At 38.9% G+C, this 25,947-nt stretch overlaps 1 protein-coding gene across 15 annotated transcripts in view; it reads right to left on the bottom strand.

Moving 5' to 3' along the window:
* RBMS3 (RNA binding motif single stranded interacting protein 3) overlaps positions 1-25,947 on the bottom strand; it is a 1,080,848-nt gene that overhangs the window by 124,988 nt on the left and 929,913 nt on the right. For all 15 annotated transcript variants that reach the window (XM_043595598.1, XM_043595585.1, XM_043595588.1 and 12 more), the window contains 2 exons: positions 14,837-14,883; positions 724-820 (listed from right to left, as the gene is read on the bottom strand). In XM_043595598.1, coding sequence (XP_043451533.1) covers positions 724-820; positions 14,837-14,883 — 144 coding nt within the window. The remainder of the gene's footprint in view (positions 1-723; positions 821-14,836; positions 14,884-25,947) is intronic.

Genomic DNA, 25,947 nt, shown 5'->3' with positions numbered 1-25,947 from the left:
ATATTCGTGACTTAAGGGAATAAGACAAGGAGTTATTTATGGAGGGAGAAGTTTGACTCTTTTGATCCACCTGTGTACTTAGAATTAACTCGCTGTAACATCTGCTTTAGGACACACACTGAGTCTTGGATTTGTGTTTGTTTGTTTGTTCTTCAACCTGTGGAACCCGTGAGGTCTCTTTTGACCTGTTTGGGACTGAGGATGAAGTCAGAGCAGGAAGTAGGAATAACTTTTTACCACTTTGATGGTCCTCCCTCTTTCTCGGGGATAACGATTTAACAGCTGTCCATGTGGCTTTGCATGGACGCACAGGACAACTGTGACAAAATGAGATGACAACGGTAAAATATCCTGGAGTGAGGGAGGGGAATGCCAGACGTGTGCTTGTAGAAAAGACACAATAGGGAACAGACAACCCAAATAGCAGACAACCAACAAAGTAAGTTCTCAGTGGCAAGAAGGCTGCACTTGTGTTGGCTGGAAAGGAGCCTAATCATAAAAACTCAGCAGGAAGAATGAAGAGCACAGTGGACCTTATTCTTCAGTGAAATAGATGCAAACAAGCCCTTCAAAGTGTAGGCGACACCTTGAGGATTATTACTTTAAGGTCGGACTGAAATGTCTGAGGGCTATTAAAAGAAAACGTGCGCTGTGTCCCTTTCGCCTTTACACAGTCTACTGGCAAGAGAGACGCTCCCTCAGGTGCAGGTAAATCGGACATACCTGGTATGTGGAGACAGGGGAAGCAGCAATGAATGGCGTGAGAGATGTCTGTGGAATCATGCGGTTGGTTGCAATACTGTACGGTGAAGAATAAAATCTGCAAACAGAAAACAACAAAAAGAAGATTCATAAAGCTGCTGCAATGCCTGGGTGCTGGGTGCTACCCAGCGCCTCTGGGAAACACAGAGTTCCACCCTCGTGTTTTTCCACCAGCTGCGAACAGGAGCATCCAGGAGATTTACAGTGTTTGATTCCACTAAGAGAAATAAATCATTCTGAACAAAATGACAGATTGGACTCATCTTCTAAAATGGGCTGCACAAGCCGCTCTGGAAAACAGTGTGGAGGTTCCTCAAAAATTAAAAATAGATGTACCCTATGACCCAGCAATAGCACTGCTAGGAATCTACCAAGGGATACAGGAGTGCTGATGCATAGGGGCACTTGTACCCCAATGTTTATAGCAGCACTTTCAACAATAGCCAAATGATGGAAAGAGCCTAAATGTCCATCAACTGATGAATGGATAAAGAAATTGTGGTTTATATACACAATGGAGTACTACATGGAAATGAGAAAGAACGAAATATGGCCCTTTGTAGCAACGTGGATGGAACTGGAGAGTGTGATGCTAAGTGAAATAAGCCATACAGAGAAAGACAAATACCATATGTTTTCACTCTTATGTGGATCCTGAGAAACTTGACGGAAGACCATGGGGGAGGGGAAGGGGGAAAAAAACAGTTAGGGAGGGAGGGAGGCAAACCACAAGAGACTCTTTTTTTTTAATTTTTTTTTTCAACGTTTTTATTTATTTTTGGGACAGAGAGAGACAGAGCATGAACGGGGGAGGGGCAGAGAGAGAGGGAGACACAGAATCGGAAGCAGGCTGCAGGCTCTGAGCCATCAGCCCAGAGCCCGACGCGGGGCTCGAACTCATGGACCGCGAGATCGTGACCTGGCTGAAGTCGGACGCTTAACCGACTGCGCCACCCAGGCGCCCCCACAAGAGACTCTTAAAGACTGAGAATAAACTGAGGGCTGATGGGGGCTGGGAGAGAGGGGAGGGTGGGTGATGGGCATTGAGGAGGGCACCTGTTGGGATGAGCACTGGGTGTTGTATGGAATCCAATTTGACAATAAATTTCATATTACAAAATAATAAAATAAAAATAAAATAAAATAAAATAAAATAAAATAAAATAAAATAAAATAAGATGGGCTGCACAAAATCTCTTACGCCTGGTGAGGGTAATAGTATGTTTCACCAACAGGGGGAGAAAAGCCATGGGCCTCTTTTTAGTTTGTTTTTGTTTCCTTTTTTCTTCTTTTTACTTTTTTTTATTTTTAAGGAAATGCCATTGTAAAGCTCTTTGAGAGAAAAGCAAAATGATAGCACCAAGCTTTATCAAGATGGCCAATGTTATGTGTACACAAATTGCATCTATCTCTTCATTCAAGAAAGAGGGTCAGCTCCTAGAGAGTTCTACATAATTTGTGCTAGGCAGAAGTCCATGCACTCATGCAGAAACAGAGCTAAATATTTTCTCCCTGAAAAGAGAAGAAGGTGAACGATGTGTGGGTTGTGTCTAGCTGGGGACAGGAATATTTTCTGGATTCAATCAAGGCATTGGTGGGGATTCTAGACCTCTGGGATATAACCCAGTCCTACAGTCCTGTAGACTGTAAAAAAGCACAGAGTGTCGCGTCTTTCGGGGCCCTCTGTCAAACAATTATAAAATGGTGCTGGGCGAGATCAGGGCTTCACAAACCAGAGGAGGGATGATCCTTCTATAGATCTTTCAAAGAGAAGCTTCTAGGTACTTAAATCAGTGATACACCCATCTCTGCTCACTCTGTACCCTAGAGTTCACAAGTTACCTAATGCTCAAATTCGTCAGCAGATTTTTCAAATCATGTTCCTTCCTTCCTGTCTCACTGGTAAGTGAAAGGCCAGAGGGCCAGCCACAGAATGAAAAAGGCCAGGTTGCCTTTGATGGATTATTTCACTGATGTGAGGATAGATTGGGAAAATGGGTCTCAGGGGTAATAGAATCATTTTACTTTGCTGTACTCTTAGCAAAAATCAACTACTACTTTTGATTTTTTTTAAATAGCATAACTGAGGTTGGAGTTTTGGAATCAAAAGCTTCATCATCCCTCAGAGGTCACTGATATTTTGAATAGAGACTGTTACGGGTTACCATTCTAAAGAAGCATTCTATAAGCCCCCTATTGAAGGGCGAGCTGGATTTCAAGGCTTCCAGGACTCAAGGAGTACATTCTTTAATCTTAGATTCTATAAAAGTCTTCAAGCAAGGATTGGGGGACTACAGTCTTAAATTTACTTTATCCAGCTCTCGACAGGGATTCTAAGGTCATGTTCTTTTGGTTAAAAATTGCAGCCGAAAAAAATTACTGTTACATATTATATCCTTACCATCCATACCCACCAGACATCTAAGTTTAAGTTGTGCAATTAAAAAAAAATTATATAGACTGCATATGTATTAGAATGGCAAAAAAAAAAAAAGGCACAAAAAGAAAGAAAAAGAAAAGAAAATCCTATGCTGACAAGGATTTAGAGAAAGTGGAATTTTCATTTGTTGCTGGTAGAAATGCAGAATGGTATGGTCATTTTGGAAACCAGGTTGTCAACTTCCTTATAAAGTTAAACATCCACATACCTTATAACAATAATCCCAGTGGTAGATATTAACTCAAGATAAATGAAAACTTACGTTTATACAAAAACCCTAACGCACATGTTTATAGCAGCTTTACTGACACTTGCCAAAAATTGGAAACAAGCCGAGTATCTTTCAACCGAATTGATAAACAAATTCTAGTACATCTGTCCAGTGGACACTATGAACCAATAAGGAAAGAGCTACCAATACATTTAACATGATGAATCTTAAGCCAATTATGCTAAATGAAAGAAGATTCAAAAGACTCTATATTTCATAATTTCATTTATACTACAACATGAAAAATGCAAAACTCTAAAACAAGAAAATAGATCAATGGAGGCAGGTCAAAGGTTGAGCTTGGGGGATGGAACTAACTATAAAAATGCACGAGGGAATTTTGGGAAATGATGTGACTGCTCTGTCTTGATTGTCTGGCGGTTCTACAACTTTATGCTTGTCAGAACTCATAGGACTGGGGATGCTAGGTGGCTCAGTTGGTTAAGCACCTGACTCCTGATTTCGGCTCACGTCATAATTTTATAGTTTGTGGGTTCGAGCCCTGTGTCAGGCTCTGTGCTGACAGCATGCAGTCGGCTTGGGATTCTCTCTCCCTCTCCCTCTGCCTCTCCCCTGCTCTCCCCTTCTCAAAATAAATAAACAAATAAACATTTGAGAGAAAAGAACTCACCGAACTGTACACTATAGTGACTATATACTCTATGTAGATTATACTAATAAACCTGACTTCTAAATAAAGTCAATGGATGTGTACGTAAACAACCATCCTTTCACTTCAAAAAAAAATTAGCGAGCATTTACAATGTGTACCAAAGATCGGTAAGATTCTAAAACATTCCTTAGAGTTTCTCCATTTAGCCACTTAAATTGTATCTTATCTGTACATTAATCAGCCTAAAATCTTCCAATGGCTTTTCATTGCAATGAAAACAAAATCTGAATTCCTAGTATGGGCTAGTACAAACAGGCAAACACCTATCTCTCTAGTACTTTTCTCGTACCCTCTAAACCGGCCGGCTAGGTTCCAGCCACACTGACCTTCTGTCACATGATTCTGTTATTCTCACCTCCATCTTGGGCCATTAAACTTATAATTCCCTCTACCTGCAATGCTCATTTCCACAAGTTTCCCTAAGGCTACTTCTTTCTCAGTATCGGTCTCACTCAACTTTCTCATCTTCAGAGAGGCCTGTAGTAGCTAAAGTAGCAACCACCATCTCCAACCTAATAACTCTCTATTCTTGGCCTGTAATTTACTTTTTTTCTCCATCACGCTTATCACCATTCAAAGTAGTGATTTCTAAAAATTTATTTAGGTATGTTAGAGACTGAATGTCTGTGTCCCTCCAAAATGCATATGTTGAAGTTCTAAATTTCAGTGTGTCTATATTTGGAGATGGAACCACTTTGGAAGAAAGTAAGGTTAAATGGGGTCAACAGCGTGGGGCCCTGATCCAATAGGATTAGTGTCCTTATATGAAGAGACACCAAAGAACTTGCTCTCTCTCCACAAGCGTGCATGGAGGAAAGGCCAGGTGAGGACACAGTGAGAAGGCAGCCATCTACAAGCCAGGAAGAAAGTCTTCACCAGAAATCTAATCAGCCAGAACTTGATCTTAGACTTCTAGCCTCCAGAACCGTAAGAAACTTATTTTTTGTGGTTTACTGCAACCTAAACGATGGTATTTTGTGATGGTAGTGGAGCTAACACAAGGTACTTATTGACTCTTTGTCCCTCTAGGATGTCAGCTTCAACAAAGTTGAGGACATACTGGCTTTGTTGCCTAGAAGAGAGCCTGGGGCATAAGAGATACTTAAGAACCATAGGTTAAGGTGCCTGGGTGGCTCAGGCGGTTAAACCTCTGACTTCAGCTCAGGTCATGATCTCATGGTTTGTGAGTTCGAGCCCTGTGTCAGGCTCTGTGCTGACAGCTTCGAATTCTGTGTCTCCCTCTGTGTCTGCCCCTCCCCTGCTCGGGTGCTGTTTGTCTCTCAAAAAAATAAATAAATAAACATTGAAAAAAAAATAAAAAAAAAGAACCATAGCTGGAATGAATGAATGAATGAATGAATGAATGAATGAATGAATGAATACAGAGAAGCTTAGGGAAGTAAGTAGTGATTACAGTACCGGCCAATACCAATACTTGGCCAATACCAAGATGGCAGGAGCATAGAAGATAGGTCCCTGAAACCATAGGAAGCTGAGGGGTGAGAGCCCAAAGAGCAGCCAACATCACATATTAGTAAATGCTCAGTGGAGGCTTAATCGATACTTGCTTTCTAAGCATGGATAGTATTAGTAACTAGGGAAAACAAGTCCTTTTTTACAAAAATCATGAATTGCATTTAAAAATCCCCTTTAGGTCTTATCCTTGACAGATTTGATTTATGAAGAAGTGAACCAAAGGACCTATTCTTTATTCGGGGCTCATGATGACCTCACTCCACCCATGACTACTCCATGATCGCTCTACAAACATTTGTTTCTCATTCACCATGCAGTGGTTTAATTTGTGTCCGAAACCCAGTGTCAGCCTCTTCTACCAATGGAGTGAATCGTGCATCGCATTTGAGCGTGGCTGGCTTATTTTATAAAATGTACCAACTGAAGTATTAAATATGACGGCAACGAGAAGTGGATTGGCAGGTAGAGTTTACGGGGGATTTTATGGGGAGAACAGAGAGCAAAAACCTAAAGAAAACAGCCAAGTAAACTGATACTTACAAAGGGAACCCTTGGGGGAAAATTTAATGCATTTTGTTCTATCTGCTCTAATCCTATCCATCAAACAAGAATTATAGTTCATGCTTCCCAGCAAGTTCCAAATCCTGCCACTCAAGTCGGAGAGTCACTTAGAATGGAAAATGTACTGGGCAGAAGAGACTCAACACACCGTGTTGATCCCCTAATTCTGATATTCTGCAATGAGCTCTTCCCAAGACCAAACATAAACCGGACGAATTGACAGGAAACCCTAAGAGAGTCTGCTATCACACTGGCGGCTTAGAGGTGCCATATCTAAAGAAAATGCACAGAGCCAAGCTCTGTGAGAGAAGTGCAGGATGAGTTCCCAGTCTCTTCACCTCTTCTTAGTCCCTGCCATGTATCTATTAGGGTTTAAAAAACACTTCCCTGTGACATTAAAAAAGAATGAAAGAAAAAAAAATGAAAGAAAACAACAACAACAACAACAACAACATCCAAATAGATGCTCCAGGCATAGGTGTTATCTTATGGGGGAGCATGAAAGAGATGACTGACAGAATATTTTAGCCATAATAACAAAGCGAAGTTAAGTCTAAATATGTAACTTCATGTTTTTATATCTTATAATATACGCCTTGAAAATGCTATTATAGAAAATGGGAATTAATTCTTAAATGGTTTTCCTGGGAAAAGTTTACTCATTTAAGATATATAAAGTAAATGAGTAACGTTTACTCATTTAATCTATCTATCTATCTATCTATCTATCTATCTATCTATCTATCTATCTCTATATCTATCTATCTATCTATCTATCTATCTATCTATCTATCTATAGATATATATATCTATCTATATATCTTTCCCCCAAATTCACATGGCATTATGTGTATGACAAGTGTTCCTTTCACACTTTGTCCAGTGGTTCTAAACTAGAAATAATTTTGCTCCTCAGGGAACATTTGGTGGCAGGATCTAGAGATAGGTCTGGTTGTCACAAGCGTGTGGGTCAGCTGCTACTGGCCTCTAGTAGATAAAGGTCTGGGATGTTGCTAAGTATCTTACAATGCACAGGGCAGGTCCCACACTAAAAATTATCTGGTCCAAAATGTCACAGTGTTGAGGATGAGAAACCTAGCCTTAGGAATAACCAGTCACTTCTGGAGAGATGTCATATGAACAAAATACCAAATGCCACAGTGGCTAAGAGAGTTAACTAAGTATGATCTACCTATAGAACGCTAAGCTGGCCTTTGCAAAACTTTATATTTTTAAGGAACGCAAAGAGTTACTTGGTGCTCTGGCATTTAAAGCAAGTGGGCTCCAGAAGTTCAGAACATGCAAGTCTAGGTCACTAATAGGACATTATCTTGCCTGCAGGAAAGTCATCTTCAGGGATTTGGCCGTCAGTAGTAATATGGTGAAATCTTATTTCACTGACAATAAAAATAGCATGAATATATCAATAACCCCAGGGTAGAGTGTTTTTTTACTGTAGAAACCCACACAAAATCCTATTTGCACACTGAAATAAACAGCACCGGCTCGTCTTTCATGTCCGCAGGCAATATTGTTAGAGTCAGAACCACGAACACTATCCTCAGGGTAACACTATCGCGCAAGATTAATACGTTATTGGCCATTTTTATTGTAATACCACCATATCCTTCACATTAGATTCCTTTCCTAGCGTAATAAGATAAGGTTTCGGTATCACTTAATATCAAATGCCCATATACAACAGCTGGCAAACCAATGCTATAGAAAACATTTTTTGTCCCCAAGTCTCTCCCAAGAATACATTTTATTCAAATAAAACAATCCGAGAGGTCTTCTACACGGCGGCTCTTACTGAAAAGGGCACTGGAAAGATGGGATTTTGAATATGGGGAGTGATTATTTCCCACCTCCCCCACTCCTATTTGAAAGTGATGGAATTTCAGATTGGACTGCTAAAAAAGCAATAGGGCAGTAGTAATAACAAACTGTAGAGTTATGCCAGACGGCTCTGAAAGAAGAATAGGTAATTTTATTCTTGTAAGTTAGCCTGGAGTAAAAAGTACTCAGATTTCATTTTTCCATTGTGATCCAGACATGTCTTCCCTATAAACTTTAAAGCCTTTCACAGATGAGACATTGAACTAATTTTTTTTTAAGTGATAATTTGGATAGATTCAAGCAGATGACAGAACTGACATTTTCTACCGTCTAAATTCAAACAGGGTAGATCCACCATGGTTGCTATTTACACGTTTGTTCCTCATTAGCTAAACTTGAGCTCAACGTGGAGCATTTAGTTCAATGTCATGTTGCTGTATTAATGCAGAGGTTATGGAATTCAGAACATATTTGACTCTCAACACAATTTAAGCTACTGCCTACAACCCAGCCACATACTCAGAAAACTCTAAGGCTTAGTACAGTGAGTACAATTTCCCTTTGTACAGAAAAACACAGGATCATAAAATATGTTCCTTAGCTGTGACATGGGACATCTCGAAGAGGAAACGCTCATGTCAATGTTCCATCAATAAGCCTTCCTATTACCTCATTAGAACACAAATGCCTCTTCCTTGTGGTTCTATGACATTAATTTTATTTTTCTTTTTGAAAAGAATATAAAAATATAAACAGTGAAAAATAAGTATCTCTCTCTCTCTCCTATGTTGTAGTACCTCAGTGCCCCCCCCCCAGAGAATTACTGTCACTATTTCTTGTGACAGAGAATTACTGCCACTATTTCTTATTCTTTCAGAAAGATTTTATAGAAATAAAAGTTTATACATAAATCTCATAGTACCTTGGGCTTCTATCACAGTATCATTTGTATTGTATCTTGTCTCTGCTATAATGTAAGATTTTTCCTTTTCAGATTTGCATCACTAAAATGATTTTAAACAGTGCAATAGAAAGACATTCAAAAGAAAAAAATGTTGAATTAAACTGAGTCAGCATTAAGCAACGTTTAAGAATGTTAACCGGATTAGAGTAAGTTACAACTGTATCTCTAGATACTGATCGTCTTATGTAAAATGAGACCAGTTTCCTTCCTACAGCAGGAGACATTTCTCTATCTGTAAAGTGACGGCTCTCTGAGTTAGGCTGCCAGCATGATCGGATACAGAAATGTGACTAGAGAGTGGCCTACTCTATCCTGGACATTCATGTTGGATCCCTTAATGCGCTGAGTAAGTTTTCTAGATCCACTTCCACACCTCCAAGATGCACATGTTAATGCTAACTCAAAGGATGGTAGGCTGGGAACACACTTGTGGTTATCTTGACATCTTACATGCTTAGAAATTATTGTTCTAGTATTCCCTATTATTAAAATGTCATCCTATGAGGCAATAAAACCAAAGATGAACAAAGCACTTTAAAAGTCCTCTATATGAAGAAGTATCAAATGAGTAAGGTTAATTTACTACAATTTTCCTATTCTTCCCATTTCATCATATAAAATTTCTGTCTTCTTGTTACCAACAACACAATGGACAGTCTAAGCCTTCTAAGACTCCATTCTTAACTCAAGATGTGATAAATTCATGGGCGGTTTGCAAACTTTGGGTGAAACGAGAGGCTGATACTTAAAGAGAATCAGATTAAAGTGTTACATGGGGACAGAGTAAGTTGGTGCTGAAAAGGGGAATGGCTTCTCTAATACCGATTTGCTGGGGCCAAGCAGATGTCATTGGTTACATTTCCTATTTCTGATTTAGCACAATACTGGGTCTAAACAGTCTATAAAGATGAACAAAGCATGCAACTCGCCTTCACTGAGTTAACAGTCCAGCAGGGAAATACATACTGTGTCAATGGCTACACGGTAAAAAAAGACTGCAAACATACCATGGTAATATGAAATATAGTGCAACAATAACATCAATATTTACACTGATGATTACAGTGTACCATACAGAGTTCCTTTAATCCTTACAAAGCCTTACTGTCTTCTCCATTTCACAGAGGAGCAAACTGAAGCACAAACAACTTGCCCATGTCTGGTGAATGACAGAGTTTGGATGTGCGTATCAACAGCCTGATTCTGGAGTGTGCTCTCTTAACCACTGCTTATACGGTTTCTCTTATGACTAATCGTGTAAGTAGTTCTACCTGGAATCATTTGATGTGCCTTTTAAGGGAAAGTAGTATTGAAAAAAAGACAGACGGAAAGAAAGAGAGGAAGGAAGGAAGGAAGGAAGGAAGGAAGGAAGGAAGGAAGGGTGGAAGGAAAGATGGAAGGAAAGAAGAAAGGAAATGACTATTATCTTGGGGGCAGATATAATTCCATGAGCAACAAGACACAAAAGTGTCAAGTAGCATGGAATGTCCTGGAAGGTTCACAGAAGGTTCACGTGATTTTCAGGAACCAAATCACGGATTTGTTTTTGTTTCTGTTTTTGTTTTGTGGATTTTTCGGTGCCATTCTTGGAAGTCTGAGTTTTGTTCTACAGTTTAAACTCTGCCTAATGCTTTAAACCAGGCAGGGAGGTGATTGCTGTGATTACATTTTTATTGTCTGTTTTTATTTACTTATTTGTTAAAGTTTTTTTTATTTATGGAGCACTCACTTTTGAATGTCCCCTCTGTGTAAAGAGAGCTTTCCTACTATTCTTCCTTTCTAATCTTAGATTCTAACAAATTTTGCCTGTTGCTTAAAAATAAATAAATAAATAAATAAATAAATAAATAAATAAATAAAATTTATTTTGAGAAAGAGAGAGAGAGAGAGAGAGACTGACTGACCAAGCAGGGTAGGACAGAGAGAGAGGGGGAGAGAGAATCTGAAGTGGGTTCCACACTGTCAGTGCAGAGCCCAATGCGGGGCTCAAACTCACAAAATTGTGAGATCATGACCTGAGCCAAAACCAAGACTTGGAAGCTTAACCAACTAAGTGACTCAGCTGCCCCTACATTTTGATTTTTTTAAATATTCAAAAAACAATATGAAAATGTTTTACAGGTGAGCTATACTAGAGACAGGTAAAAGGTTAGTACAGGTAGGGAAGATGATCAAATAAACCCAACCAGTGGCAAGAAGCAAGTGCTGGGGTAAAGATATAGTTTAAAGGTAAATTGAATTAAGTCTTAGTGACCAATTTTATCATTAAGAATATTATAAAAGAGAGAACCCAGAAACTGGAGTTGATGGCCTAAATGGCTTTAAAGTGAATTACGAATGGGGTGCCCAAGTGGTTCAGCCGGTTAAGCTGTGGACTCTTGATTTCAGCTCAGGTCATGAACTTACGGTTCATGAGATAGAGCCCCATGTCGGGCTCCACACTGACAGTGTGCAAAGCCTACTTTTGATGCTGTCTCTCCCTCTCTCTCTCTCTGCCTCTCCCCACTCACACTTACTCTCTCTCAAAATAAATAAATACACTTAAGAAATTCTTAAAGTGAATTATTAAAAAAAAGAACAAGTAAATTTCATATTTGGTTGTCATTTGAACTTGTTTGGCTTGTATTAGGAAGCACTGATAAAATTAATGATCTCAGTTTGGGATAGACAAAGATATCCAAGAGTAATATTACCTAATAAGCAGTTAGAAACACAGGTGATAGTGCCCTACATCTCCTTATGAACTTTAAGTGTCAGCTTGCGTGTTTTAAGGTCCCCAAAGCAAGAGGAATGGATGAGATCAAACAGGAAAAAGACAACATCCTGAGAAAGATTAGTAAAAGTGGGCCAAAGAGGAAGAATCAGAAGAGGCCAAGGGAGTAAAAAGGAGTACAGAGCAAGCAGGATCAGCAGGGAATGGAGCTGTGGGACCCATGAGATAAGAAATTGCCAAAAAGGTATAAATGGTACCAACAACGAGTTGAGTGGAGTGAGATTTCAAATGACAGAAGAACTAAAAGGGTGTCAGTCACAACAGACACATTTGGACATCACTGGGAGCATTAGCAAGGGAAATCCCAGTCAAGTTTGAAACGAGACTTCATAATTTAATAGGCATCTGAAAAAAAATAAGGGAAGGGGGCGGCTGGGTGGCTCATTTGGTTAAGCCTCCAACTTCAGCTCAGGTCATGATCTCATGGTTCATGAGTTCGAGTCCCGCATTGGGCTCTCCGCTGTCAGCAGGGAGCCCGCTTCAGTCTCTCTCTTTCTGCTCCTCCCCTGCCCCCTCAAAAAGAAATAAACATAAAAAAAAAAGAAAAGAATATGGGAAGACCCTGCATACAGACAACTGAAGTTGTTTAGCAGTGAAGAGAAGGCTAAATTAGCGAGGTCACTAGAAGTGATGTCATTGGTATGAAAGAATGGTTTTGCTTCTACTCCCTCTACAGGTGGAAAAGACTTGAGCATTTCTTTAAAAAAATTTTTTTTGGATGTTTATTTATTTTTGAGAGAGACAGAGACAGAATGTGAGTGGGTTGGAGCAGAGAGAGAGAGGGAGACACAGAATCTGAAGCAGGCTGCAGGCTCCGAGCTGTCAGCACAGAGCCTGACGCGGGGTTCAAACTCACAAGCCGTGAGATCATGACCTGAGCTGAAGTCGGACGCTCAACCGACTGAGCCACTCAGGCGCCCCAAGACTTGAGCATTTCTATAGCCTGAAAGGAATATTCAGTGGACATGAAGGGATTGAAGAAAAAGACTAATTGATGGCATATGGTTCTTTATCAATGAGAGTAGATCAGACGATAAAATCGGGAAGATGGGTATCCTCAGCATCTTAACTAAAATGTTTTTCATGAGGGAAATATTCACTGTTGGAAACGCTTAAGTGGGCAGCGAAAAAGGGTGAGCCATTTTTGCAACTCTTCCAATCATGCGAAGGATACCGTGTTGTAGTTAATATAAGGTACAGATAAAGATATGTCATAGAGAGGGTGATTAAGGTGGACAGATGTACCTGCAATCATTATGGCACATGGGCAGTGGCTTGAAATGTGAGGTAAAAGTCCTGCAGGAGGGAGAGATGTTCACTGTGTACTACTGTGTCCTCACAGCCTCTAACATGGCACTCCCCAAAGCTCCCCTTTGGCTGCTCAGATTAGGAACTGAAATACCTTTAGTTTTCTCTTTAGGTTTCTGATAAATCAGCAAGAATACTTGGAAAATTACGTCTTTAGAGAAGACAGTCAGATTTTAAATTATGCACCGGAAAGACCATTGATTGAAGCGATGCAGAGGGAGTGTCATCCTCCACTCTGGTCCAGGCCTAAGTCACTGCTGTATATCTAATCCTTCACAAAGAGCTTTGAGTAAGAAGGACTTTATAATAGATATATGGCTAAATGTTACAGATGGGAACATACAGTATGCAAAATATTAGCACCTGTTGAATCTGGTTAGTGAACATATTCAATTATTATTATGTAATAATACTATTCATTATGCATATAATTATTCATATATTCATATTATTCATTATTCAATTATTCAATTATTCATATAATAGATATATGGCTAAATATTACAGATGGAAACATATGTACATATATAGTATGCAAAATATTAGCACTTGTTGAATCTGGTTAGTGAACATATTCATTCAATTATTATTTCTATTTTCCATTTATGTATATACATTTCTACTGTAACTCCACATATTTTTACATGCATTTGACTCTGAAACAATGCATGTTAAGTTACAAATATAAACTACTTGGTGCATGGTATGTGTTTAATACGGGTTATTTCCTTCCATTAGAACACCTGTTTTCTGTCACCGTCACTTAGCATATAAGGCCTCGTTCTGTACCTTTTGAGTTAACTATTTTATTTTCGCAAATATACAATATGATTCTTGAGGACGTTCTTCTCTATTTCTTCTTTCTACTCACCAAGTTTATGGTGCCTTATTGGAAATAAGAAAATGCTTATTGGATAAACCCTTAAATTTCACTCCTAGAGAGGAGTTTTAACCAACAAGAGAGAAAGGACTAGACTCCTCCCTTAGCCTACCATCCATGTTTACTCTTTTATGGGAGGGTAGACTATGAGTTCCTTGAGGCAAAAGCCCTGTCTCAGATACTGTCTTTTAAGTCTGGAGAGCAGAGCACTCTGCTTGGCATACCCACTGGATGTTTACTGAATGAATGAATAAATGATTGCCTAAATGAATAACTATCAGAACAGAAGATATTTAAATCCTTTCAACATCCCACAGATTTTCATTCGAGGCAGCTGACCAAATAGAAAACAGTTTGCATTCTTTTATCCTCTACACTGATCTTAAATGAGGTCTTCATTCTGATTATTTAATGAGAGTGTAAGACAGAAAACTGAAAGCCGTGGAGAAATCCAAGATAGAAGGCTGTGAAAATAAAAATAACCAACCAACCAAAGAATAATTATTGTCAATTGCAGGACAGCCAACGCAAAGAGAAGATACTGGAAAGTGAGTTCAACCAAAGATACTCAGAATTACAGAATTTTTGAGAGGTCAGATCATGTAGTTTAAGTTTTATTTTTCAAAGGAGGAATCCTAGACTCTGTGACTTATTCTAAGTTAAGAGGCTACAAAATTTCTAGATGCTTATTCAAATGAAGAGCAAAGACACAATCACCAGGTCACTAACTTGACTCTGTCCGTTACAGTGGTGAGACATGTTTGGTTTACACTTTCTCCTTAAAGATTTAAAACAAAAGAAAGACAGTTTTGAACATTTTTCTTCAGCACTGATTTCAGAGATCAAAGATACCTTAGCAATTAAAATAGAGAAAATGTGGTCTACTTACCCATTCTGTATGGCAGCTGTGGGGTCATAGGTCAGAGCCATGCCAGCCTGTATACAGGGAGGAAAGGGGAGAAATCAAATCTTAAAACACTTTTATCTCGGTGCCCAAAACATTCAGTCCACACAAATACTTTTATCTTTACTTTCCGCGATTTAAGTTTATTTTATCCTATACATTTTTCCATTCTTACTGCCAAGACTAGCATTTTTACTACCCACACATCAGAATCCACCAGCGAGTTAGGAGGTTATATTATATATCCAGACAAACCAAGGAACAATGCAGTTTGGATGATTTCCATATCTACTTCATAAACCATCCTCTGTCTAATCTGGTATCCTTATGATTTCTCACTATTGTTAAGAGCACCTATTGTACATCTCGTGGATGAAAAAAAAAAAGGAAGAATAAATCCTGTGGTCAGGATAAAAATAAAAGCTACTTAAAATGCATTCGCCCTTTTAGAAGGAAATGTTAAGAAACATTTATTTTAAAATAGGTGGTATGCCTCAGGGGTGTGTAGGTAATAAGGGGCAGTGTGCCTGTCCTACTAAGAATGGTAGAAAGGCAAGGTCATTTACACATGAGGGAAATTTTAGACCTTGTAGTTAATCAGGAGCTGCTTTCGTTCTAAGTGTACTTCTAAGAATACACTCTCACCTTTGAAAAACTAAACTTCTGTAACTGGCAGTAGTTTCAGAAAAGAATAATAAACTTCATGACTGCTAATTCACAGCCTACCTCCTTTCTTCATACACATATCACATCTAATCCTCACAAAAACCCTACGGAGTAGGCGGGAGAAATAGCTTCTCCATTTTATCGATGGAGACCCTGAAGCTTGGAGAGGTCAAGTGATTTGCTAAAGGTCACATATTTAGAGGCAGAATTAGATTGTAGCCCATGTCTTCTGATGCAGGCTGCCTTCCACTACCTATGACACTGACTGAGGGTCTGCATGACACCTGATGATCATCTCTAGCAATGTGGGAGAACTTTTTCTGTGCACGTCTGGTCACATCACCTTCATTTTTGAACTTAAACGTTTTTTAATGTTTTATTTATTTTTGAGACAGAGCGTGAGTGGGGGAGGGACAGAGAGAGACAGAGAGGGAGACACAGAATCTGAAGTAGGCTCCAGGCTCTGAGCTGTCGGCACGGAGCCTGATGCAGGGCTCAGACCCACTAGCCATGAGATCATGACCTGAGCCAAAGTAGACGTTTAACCAACTGAGCCACCCAGACACCCCTATCATACCACCTTGTGTTTTCCAACACTGTCTGTCTGTTTACTGCTTGTGAGTATAAACAGAATGTGGAAGGAAAATGGACTAGGTTGTTATCAGGTTAGCTTTTTTTTTTTTTTATTTGAAAGTAAATTAGACCAATGTCAATTTCCTGGCTTTGATAGTACACTATAATTATATAATATATAACCATTGGGAGAAATGGGATGAACGGTACACAGGGCCTCCTTGTACATTTCTTTTGCAACATCCCATGAGTCTATAATCATCACAAAATAAAAAGAAAAAAATGAATGAACTTTGAGGACTTTAGTAGAAGACAAGAAAAATCATAAAAACTTCAGAGAAAAGAGAGAGTTGTTTTGTGCTTGAATTTTCTCCAGTGTGGGTGAAGGTAGTTTTCCTACTGGGCTCATTGAATTCCTCAGATTTAGCACATAACTGAAATGGAAATTCTCAGGCTTTCCAAGATAGGGTCTGAAGTTCAGTATGCCCTGCTATAGTCAAGCTTAGATTACACGCATTATTTTTCCCAATTTTAAAATTGTTATTAAGATTGGTATAAAGAACAAAAGTGTAGAGCTGTATACGAATGGGACTGGCATATTGGGAGCACACAGAAATGGAAACAGAGTTTGCAAGCAAAGTTGAGATGACTTTCAGAAGTTAACAGAAGCGCACTGAGAATACCTGTGTAATGATAACTGCGTCTCACTCATGTTAAAGAAACATGCAACTGATATTAGGACAAGGTAGGGGATTGGAAAATAAGAAGAGAGTAACAGAGCAGAGATAAAGATAGGCTTTCTCCCCCTCGGGAGAAACAAAGGTCGTGGTGTCAAAAAGAGATCCTAAGTCTAAAATTTTCCCAAGATGGGGCCTATGCCATGTGACAGACAGGAGGCTGGGTCCAGGCTGAAGACTCCCCAGAACGGGCCTATCTGGGGTGCAGCTGATACTCCGTGGTTCTAGATCCTGGAGAGGGCAGTTGTATAAATTGCCCATTGGGCATAGAACTCTTTCTTAGAAACACTAACCTTCTTTCCCCTAACTTATTCAAGATGTTACACCAGAGGCAGAATGAGAAGAATGGGCTTTATACTCCATAGAGATATTGCTAGTTTGTGAGTTTAAGATGAAATCATACCTTCAGCCTCCTAACCACCCGAGACTGTTTAAATCCTAGGGGACTTATAGGATGCCTTTCCTAGTCAACCTCATGTTTTCCCCTTTTCCTTGGACTTATTTTCCAATAGTGCTCGGAGACCAATGCTATCATTTCTTGATAGCATTTATCATTCATTTATCATTCATTTATCATTTCTTGAATGACCAATTATCTTGAACATTCTCTTCTCGTGCTACGTTTATTTGTCCTGACAACATTAGCTAAGGACTTTTTCTCTCACCTATTACTTGAATTTCTTGTGGGTTATAGTTAACAAATCAGCCCCAACTAGAAACACAGTAATTATCAATAAACTCTACCTTTTTGTTGAATATGCATTTGATAATCAGGAAGCCTAAGTTGGCTTCTACCTACATCTGAAACCTCCATCCATCTTTCAGAAGATGGAAAAGAACTGAATAGATGGCAATATGGTTTTGTGGAAAGAATATATATTTTGGACTTAGGTTCAAGTCTTAGCTCTGTTATTTCTGGCAGTGTGACCTTGGGCAAATTATTTAACCTGTTTCAACCTCAGTTTCCTCAGCTGTTAAATGGTTAATACCTACCTCATCAGATTGTTGTGAAATTTAAATGAGATTACGTTTGTAAAGTATCCAGCACAGTGCCTGGAGACAAGACACATACATGAATATTATAAAACAAAGCAACACGTGGTGAGAGCCATCTGAGTGGTATGGATGGGTGAGGGATAGAGGAGAGAGGCTGGGGGTGACCAGGGAAAGCATGTGGAAGATGTAGAGATGAGTGGAGCCTTGAAAGACCATTAGGATTTCCATAGATGGAGATGAGAGATGGAGGCCGGCTCAGACAAAAGGAGTAGCATGGAAAAGACAAAGAAATAAAAAGGGCAAGGTTGGTGACTCATCTGCAGTAGAACATTGTGGTGGGGGGTGGGGTAGTGGGAATTCAGAGTCAAAAGAAAAGGAGGGAGAACCTTGATTGTCTGGCTCCTCTTAGGGAGGCATGGGATATTTTTTGAGCAGGGCAATTACACAATCAAAGAGGGATTGTCCAATCCCAAGAAACAGCATGAGCCCCCTGGAAAACAGAGGGTAAATCCAGAGCAATAAGCAACTGGAGTAGGTACTCGGGGACAGGCAGGTGGAGAGGATCTCAAGTGCGACTGTCATCGCAAGAGGGTAGGGAATGAACACAAGATTCACCTACTTCCTGATTTTGCCTAGAGACAGTCATGTCTCTGAGCACCTTTGGCAAGAGGAGACAAGAGATAGTTTCAGGTCATATACATTTGGAACATTATGGGTAACAAAACAAGGCATGGGTTAAACAAAGGGTTGTGTGAACGTAGCCCACTGGCTGAATATCATAGCACAATAACTAACACTTGGCTGCACCTGGTTTTCATTTCATGTGTAACAGATTGTTGAGTTATAATTCTAATATAGTCTTAATGCAGATTTTTCATTCAATTTCCTTTTGTTTCTTACCACAAAGGTAAAAAGAAAATCAATTTTGCTGCCCTGTCTAGCCACCTTTACACTAAGTGAAGAACCATGAAATCATCATTATGTAATTACCAAATTTTATGGCATGTTTACAAACTCCAGAGTCACACAAAAAGTAACTTGGAACAAAATAAAAATGTCACACCACATATGGAGGGAAGTGATGTTTAATCCTGTCTCTCTGTTTCAAAAGAGCTTACGAGATGCACAAATATTTTCCATTTTTCAAGTTTACATAAGTTGTGCATTGGAAGTGGTTGCAATTTATTTAAACGAAAGGGGGCATTTTTGTCATTTTCCAGCAGCAGCTGAGTTTTTGCTTAGTATTTCAACCATAATAGGATATTTCTAGTCACCCCGGCAGAATCTATACTATAAGAGCCAAACAGTTTAGAAGAAATTTTAAAATACAGTTTGCTGAATTAAGGTATCTAATTATTTTCAATAAATATAGGGATTTCATTAAGACACATCAGTTTGACTTAGGAGCTAGATATTTGATTTGTATAACTTTAAATGATTAACAAGTTAAATGAAGAGGTAATAATCATGGAAATACTGCTCAAAATATGCTCAGTAGGGAGTAGGCATTAACATTTCAGAAAGATTCTTGGACTGTAATGCTTGGTCTTTCCGAGGAGCAGAGGATCATGGACTGTAACAAAGCTAATGAGAAGACAGGCTGATAGAACTGATTTTATCATTTTTGAAACTATTTTTTAAATTTATTAACATTTATTTATTTTTGAGAGACAGAGAGACAGAGAGACAGAGAGAGACAGAACATGAGTGGGGGAGGGGCAGAGAGAGAGGGAGACACAGAATCCGAAGCAGGCTCTAGCCTCTGAGCAGTCAGCACAGAGCCCTAAGCAGGGATCAGACTCACGGACCCTGAGATCAAGACCTGAGCCGAAGTCAGACGCCTAACTGACCAAGCCACCCAGGTACCCCTGAAACTATTTTTATATTGTTTTGTAAATGGGGACCAAAAAGTTTGAGGCAATAAACTTCATATGGACAGACATACACTGTAATTACTGGAAAATGGAAACATCAATGTGTTAGCATAACATTTCTCTTTTTTTCTAAATTCTGTCTTGACAAATGATGCATCATAATTGTATAGGTAAAAATGAATAGTCACAAGAATTTCCAACTTTCTATGATCAGATATAAGGCAACACTTTAGTATATACATAAGTAAATACTATAAGTAATAATAAATAAGTACATATTGTATATTTTAGTAAATATTGTGTACTGAATTAGCACAAGATAAGTTCAGGAAGCCAAATAAGAAAAGGATAACGTAATTTTCTGGATATTATTTTTTTAAATGTTTATTTACCTTTGAAAGAGAGAGGGAGGGAGAGCGTGAGCAGAGGAGCGGCAGAGAGAGGGAGACACAGAATCTGAAGCAGACTCCAGGCTCTGAACTGTCAGCACAGAACCCAACCCGGGGCTCTAACTCACAAACCGTGAGATCATGACCTGAGCCAAAGGTGGACGCTCAACCAAGTGAGCTACCCAGGCGCCCCTGGATATTATCTTTGAAGAGTGTATTTCTCGCAATCAATGTTAACAATATTTATAACCGTCAGCGGGTTATGGTTAAAAATTCCATAAGTAAAGTAAGGTGGCTTAAAAAGTTATGTGTGTGAAAGGGTTTGAAAATTATAATGTGTTATAAAATTTGGGGTTCTGTTATTGTAGTGAAACCTCACTTAACTTTGTTTATATTTACTTACCAATATTTCTCTTTAGAAACATGTCCCTTAGTGAAGAAATCATGATACAAAATTATGTGTATGATATGGGTCAAAAATTTAAAAAAAATTAAAAAAATATCTCTGACTAGAAATAAATTAATTTCAATAATGTTAAATGTCAAAATACTGGAGTGGTATAACCATAATTTTTTTCCTTTCCTGTATTTTTTTCTGACTCTTTTGTAAGCTATATATAATTAGAATTACTTTATAATGGGAAGTAACTTAAAGAAGTGTATTATATGAATTGTTCTTTGAATTGTTTTTAATTATTAAATTCAGGAAGAAAAAAGGCATATCATTTACAAAAACCATACAGATTAGAGGCCTGACTTACCAGTAAGCCCAAAAATGTCAGGAAGCATTTAGCTTTGCTAGGTCAGTAGAATACAGACGATCTGGGATCAAATGGGAGTTGCTACAGCCAGAAGGATCAATGTGAGAATGGGAAGGAAGTCAAGAATAAATACTGACAATTCAGGGTTAATCATACGCTGATCCTAGTGTTGGAAGCTAGTAAGAATTCATAATTACAAATGGCCATACTGGCTGAGAAACTGAGGATTTCATATGCGATAGCAGAAGTGTGGATGTCCAAGATATTCAGAGGAACCAATAAAATCACCAGAAAAACCACAACATGGTCATAACCAAGTACAGTTTTTGGCTAAAAAATAATTTAAAAAAATTTTTTTAATGTTATTTATTTTTGAGAGAGAGAGAGAGATAGAGTCTGAGCAGGGAGGGGGGCAGAGAGAGAGGAAGACACAGAATCTGAAGCAGGCTCCAGGCTCTGAGCTGTCAGCACAGAGCCTGGCACAGGACTCGAACCCACAGACCGAGAGATCATGACCTGAGCCGAAGTCGGACAGTTAACTGACTGAGCCACCCATGTGCCTCAAGAAAGGATTTTAGGGGCACCTGGCTGGCTCAGTCGGTTGGGCGTCCGACTTCAGCTCAGGTCACGATCTCGCGGTCCGTGAGTTCGAGCCCCGCGTCGGGCTCTGGGCTGATGGCTCAGAGCCTGGAGCGTGCTTCTGATTCTGTGTCTCCCTCTCTCTCTGTCCCTCCCCCATTCACGCTCTGTCTCTCTCTGTCTCAAAAATAAATAAACGTTAAAAAAAAGAAAAGAAAGGATTTTAAACCTCTTTCCTGTTTAAAAACAAAAAAAACGAACTAATCCTAGGAAACAATATGTATGCTCAGGGCAAATTTGCAGGCAGAGTGTTGTAGCACCTACTGAAAAGGAATGTGAGAAAATAGGGCAAGCGGTAGGGTTTTGCCAGCATTGGCTCTGGTGTGGTCAGGTGATTACTGAATGGTGCGTTTCCCCTGGCACAGGAAGTCAACCATATAAAGCAGGTGTCTGCTCTCGCCTGCTCAAGGCATGTTCCCTGGGCTATGGGCAGCCAGTCCCTCTCCTAAAGAGAAGATGAGGGACAAAAGAGACTGTAGACAGGACACTACCAAAGTCTCCCAAAGAGAGATATACAGTCTGGTCCTGAGATCAGACAGAAACGTCCTTGTTAACTGTTCTGTAAAGCATGCCTACCAACCTGTGCAGTGGCTCATACAATACTCCTAAGTTTCACAATTTCTGAATCTAATGGAGATATTTATTCTAAATCATATTTGGTTAGTATGCATCATTTGACCAGTGATTTTCCTCTTCTTTCAACATCCCTTTCGTTGCAATTCTGTGAGCCTGCTTTTCTTCTGACTTCTCAGAGAGCAATTTCTCCTTTGATGTTACTCGGTCCACCCTCTTCTTTCCTTCTGTACAGTAATGACATTCACTTTCAGATCCCAAGTATGATTTATGTCCCGGTGATTTCAGAATATTGGTCTCAAACTCAAGTATCTATACTGAATTAGAGGCAGCCAGAAAACCTGGAGGACCCTCTTATCCAAGTTACTGACCAAGAGTAGGGAGACGATTATGAAAAATCATCTTGATATCTTCAGGGGTTTGTCAGGAATCATGCAAATGAAATGCAAGGAATTTATCACTTAAAAAAAAACTAGAAAAATAGGCAGAGAATAGAGAAAATTCACCTCTCTTTGTTTGGGAAAAGAACATCAGGGGGAGTCATGCTGTTGTTTATACACTATGTCATCACAGTATTTCTCCTTTTTGGCTTCAGCTAAAGCATCCTAGTCAGGCAGAGAATTTCTCCCTTTTATAGCAATGAAGAAGGACAGGCCAAAAAGATGCAGACAGAATTAAGCCTGGACGACTGGAAAAGCCAATGGCTGCACAAAGAAAGCATTGTCAAAGGAGAAAGAGAAGAAAAGGTATGATGTAGCTAGCTCAAGTTCTCAAAGCTCTAGTCTGAGTTTGTCATTTCCAAAGTTAAGTTAAGCCTTTATTGATAATCATAAAATACACAAGGGAACACTACCATATTTTATGTACACACTTCTGATTTTATTTCAATCTAAATGGCTGACTTTATAGATTCCAAAACACAGTGTGTGTGTGTGTGTGTGTGTGTGTGTGTGCACTTCACATTTTAAAGTCTGTGAAAATTGGGGCTTGCATGATAATTGCTGGCATTTGAGTTTGGCAACTTCTCTTTTTAGTGACATTTAAAATAATATTTCATCTTTAATTGATGGTATCTTAGAGTCAGTGATGGAGTGTATATACTGGTAAACCTCACTATAACATACTAAGTAGGATGAAAAATATAAAATGCTGAGGTTGCTACCAGGGTGGGTCTGTGAAGCTGAATAGGTGGGAGTTCTAGGTATCCGGCCTATTGATCCATATTCTCCCAGGTCCCTGCTGCAGTTTGATGGTATGTGGAGGTTGTAAGCTGTGGTTTAAATTTCGATGGGGATAATTCTGAGCCTTATGGCAGGCTGGAGTTGCCAGGACAGCACCAACAACTCCAGAAACTCCCTAGTTGGCTGAGGCCCCACTTAGTTGCCATGGAGACTGGGTCAAAGGTATCAGAGAACATGGAGATCAACCATCAGTCTTTCCCCTTATAATTGCTTGATATAATTTTTCCATTGTTCAGCCCCTCCTAAACCCCATATCCTTACTTTCTCCCCTAGAACATAAGTATGTTTTCCCCTACTCTTCTTTGAGAATGGAGACTAGGGCAGATGATCGGAACTCATCATCAAACACATTATATCCAAAATTACACTATTATAGGAATTTTCAAGATTTACTTTTTATCTTTAGTGATCATAGGTTAGAAAATATGAACCCAGCAGTTTTAAAATAAGAACACTTACCTGAGTTAGAAAGTCTATAAGCTAAACTACTGCAAATTCAAGTTCTTGGGCCAATGGGAAGATTTTTTTGAGATTACAAGTGTCATTCACCTTGAGCCTGCTCTCTAAATGGCCAGTAAAGCACATGAAATAAATAAGATTACATTTGATGGGCTGGCTAACAAAGTCAATCGCAAGTGTTGTAATGCATCGTAAGAGCCAATCACTTTTTTTAAGATCACATATGTAAAGTCTCTTCTTCAGTTCAACGTTAAAAGAACTATTTTCAAAACCTGGCAATGTTGTTACATACATCTTAATTTTTTCCAAAGTCCCATTAAAGAAAATAATTGGACAACTAAATGCCAAGCATGTTGTTATACCCAAGGGAAATCATGAACTGTATAGATCATTCTTCCCCCTTCACGGAATATGGTCAAAGATAACATGGATCTACACCCTTTTACTGCTAAGTTTTGAAATAATTCTTTAGATAAACTATTGTCTTTAAAGTATTTTTTTTATTTCTAATGGTTTATTGGGGCAACACTTCAATTCCATATCTCTGAGACATAAATTTTCTAATGTTCAGTACTGTAAAATTAAATTACAGTCAACATGGCTCCAAAGCTAGTAGAAATGATATATTTCTGGGCCTTGTCAGGTTCTTCAGATATTTAATAAGAAGGATGTTGACTGGTGACTGATCAAAGAGTTGGTGTGCAGGGTGCACTGTTCCAAACAGATCCAACTGAAGGCAAGAGGGCCACATGGTTAAGGTGCATTTTTGTCTTCATCACTGCTAAGAATGCCTCAAAGCATGTGCTTTAAGTAGCATTGGCAACAGCCAGTGATAGCCAAATGCTTTCATAAACTCAACAAAATATTACTTTTAAATGTTCCTTATAAATGGGAACCATAGGGATAATCTCTTCTCTCCAGATTTTATGCAGCTTGTTTGTTATTACTTCCATAGCCATCTTTGTGTCTTTGAACATCAAATATTGTCCATATCAATGTGACCCACTGGGGTTTCTAAAGTCAAGGGCCAATATAGCTTTTTCTGTCATATGCAGATAGGTGGGTAAATAAGAATGTTCTAAGTGATAGTAGAAATAATTCAATGTGTTAGGCTGATGACTTTTATTGCTAAGGAAGATATATGAATTTTTACACTGGGTCCAATGTTTAGTGATCTTGATGAAGTGATTACAAGCCAACTGGTCGCTCATACTCATTAAACTCATGAAAATAGGACCAGAGCTTTTCCAAATTCCTTAGAAAGTTTCACATTTTTGGTTGAGTAAAGAGTAAAGAGTAAAAACTGTTGTCTTTAGATCCATAACAATTGATAATTGACTCAAACACAACTTTTTACATAAAGACAGTTGGTTGCATGAATCAGTACATTATTTTTGATACCCATGGACATTGGTTTTTTAAATCAATGGAAGAGATACAGACTTGACCAGTAACTGGCTCCCACTCAGTAATAATAATCAGAAAACAAGACACAATTCTTGTTATTAGCAGCAATTATATTCTCTAAAGTCACCATGAACACTGAATTAGGAATATTGACTCATTGCTCCTAGAAGAAATTCAGGGTTAGGTTCTGATCACAACATTTTCACCAACTAATTAATACACAACATTGCTTTAGCTGTGTTTCTGTCTAAAGACACCTTATAATATATTTTTGATTCATCAACAATGAACTCAAAGCCAAAGCACTATAAGTCATGGTTGCGCAAAGCTGATCTCCATTTTCTTTTCACATTGTCTCCACAAGGCACAACATAGATTCCTTGCACTTAGGAACACAAGGCATCACGTCAGCACTATAGTTGGGGGCATTTTAAACAATGAAATCACCAGTGAAAAGCACAAACATGGAAAAATGTGGCCCTACATAAACCAAGGAAAGGACACGTGTTTATAGTGTTATAGGTTGACACAAGACCCTGCCTTGCTCAATCTTGAGAGTATGCATGTTTGGTGACTCAGACTTTTTTTTTAAGTTTTTTTAAATTGAATTCCAGTTCAGTTAATACACAGTGCTATATTAGTTCTAAGTGTACAATTCAATACCTTACACAGTGTTCTTCATGGTAAGTATACTCTTTAATCCCCAGGTGACTCAAACATTTTACTGCTCTGCACAAATGACCATGAAGCCGCCATGAATGTTGATTCTGGGTTATAAACA

Source organism: Prionailurus bengalensis, chromosome C2, assembly GCF_016509475.1.
Source record: "Prionailurus bengalensis isolate Pbe53 chromosome C2, Fcat_Pben_1.1_paternal_pri, whole genome shotgun sequence".
Lineage (NCBI taxonomy): Eukaryota > Metazoa > Chordata > Mammalia > Carnivora > Felidae > Prionailurus > Prionailurus bengalensis.
The sequence above is the reverse complement of the archived record's forward strand: the minus strand, read 5'-3'. Positions and strand labels throughout refer to the sequence as shown.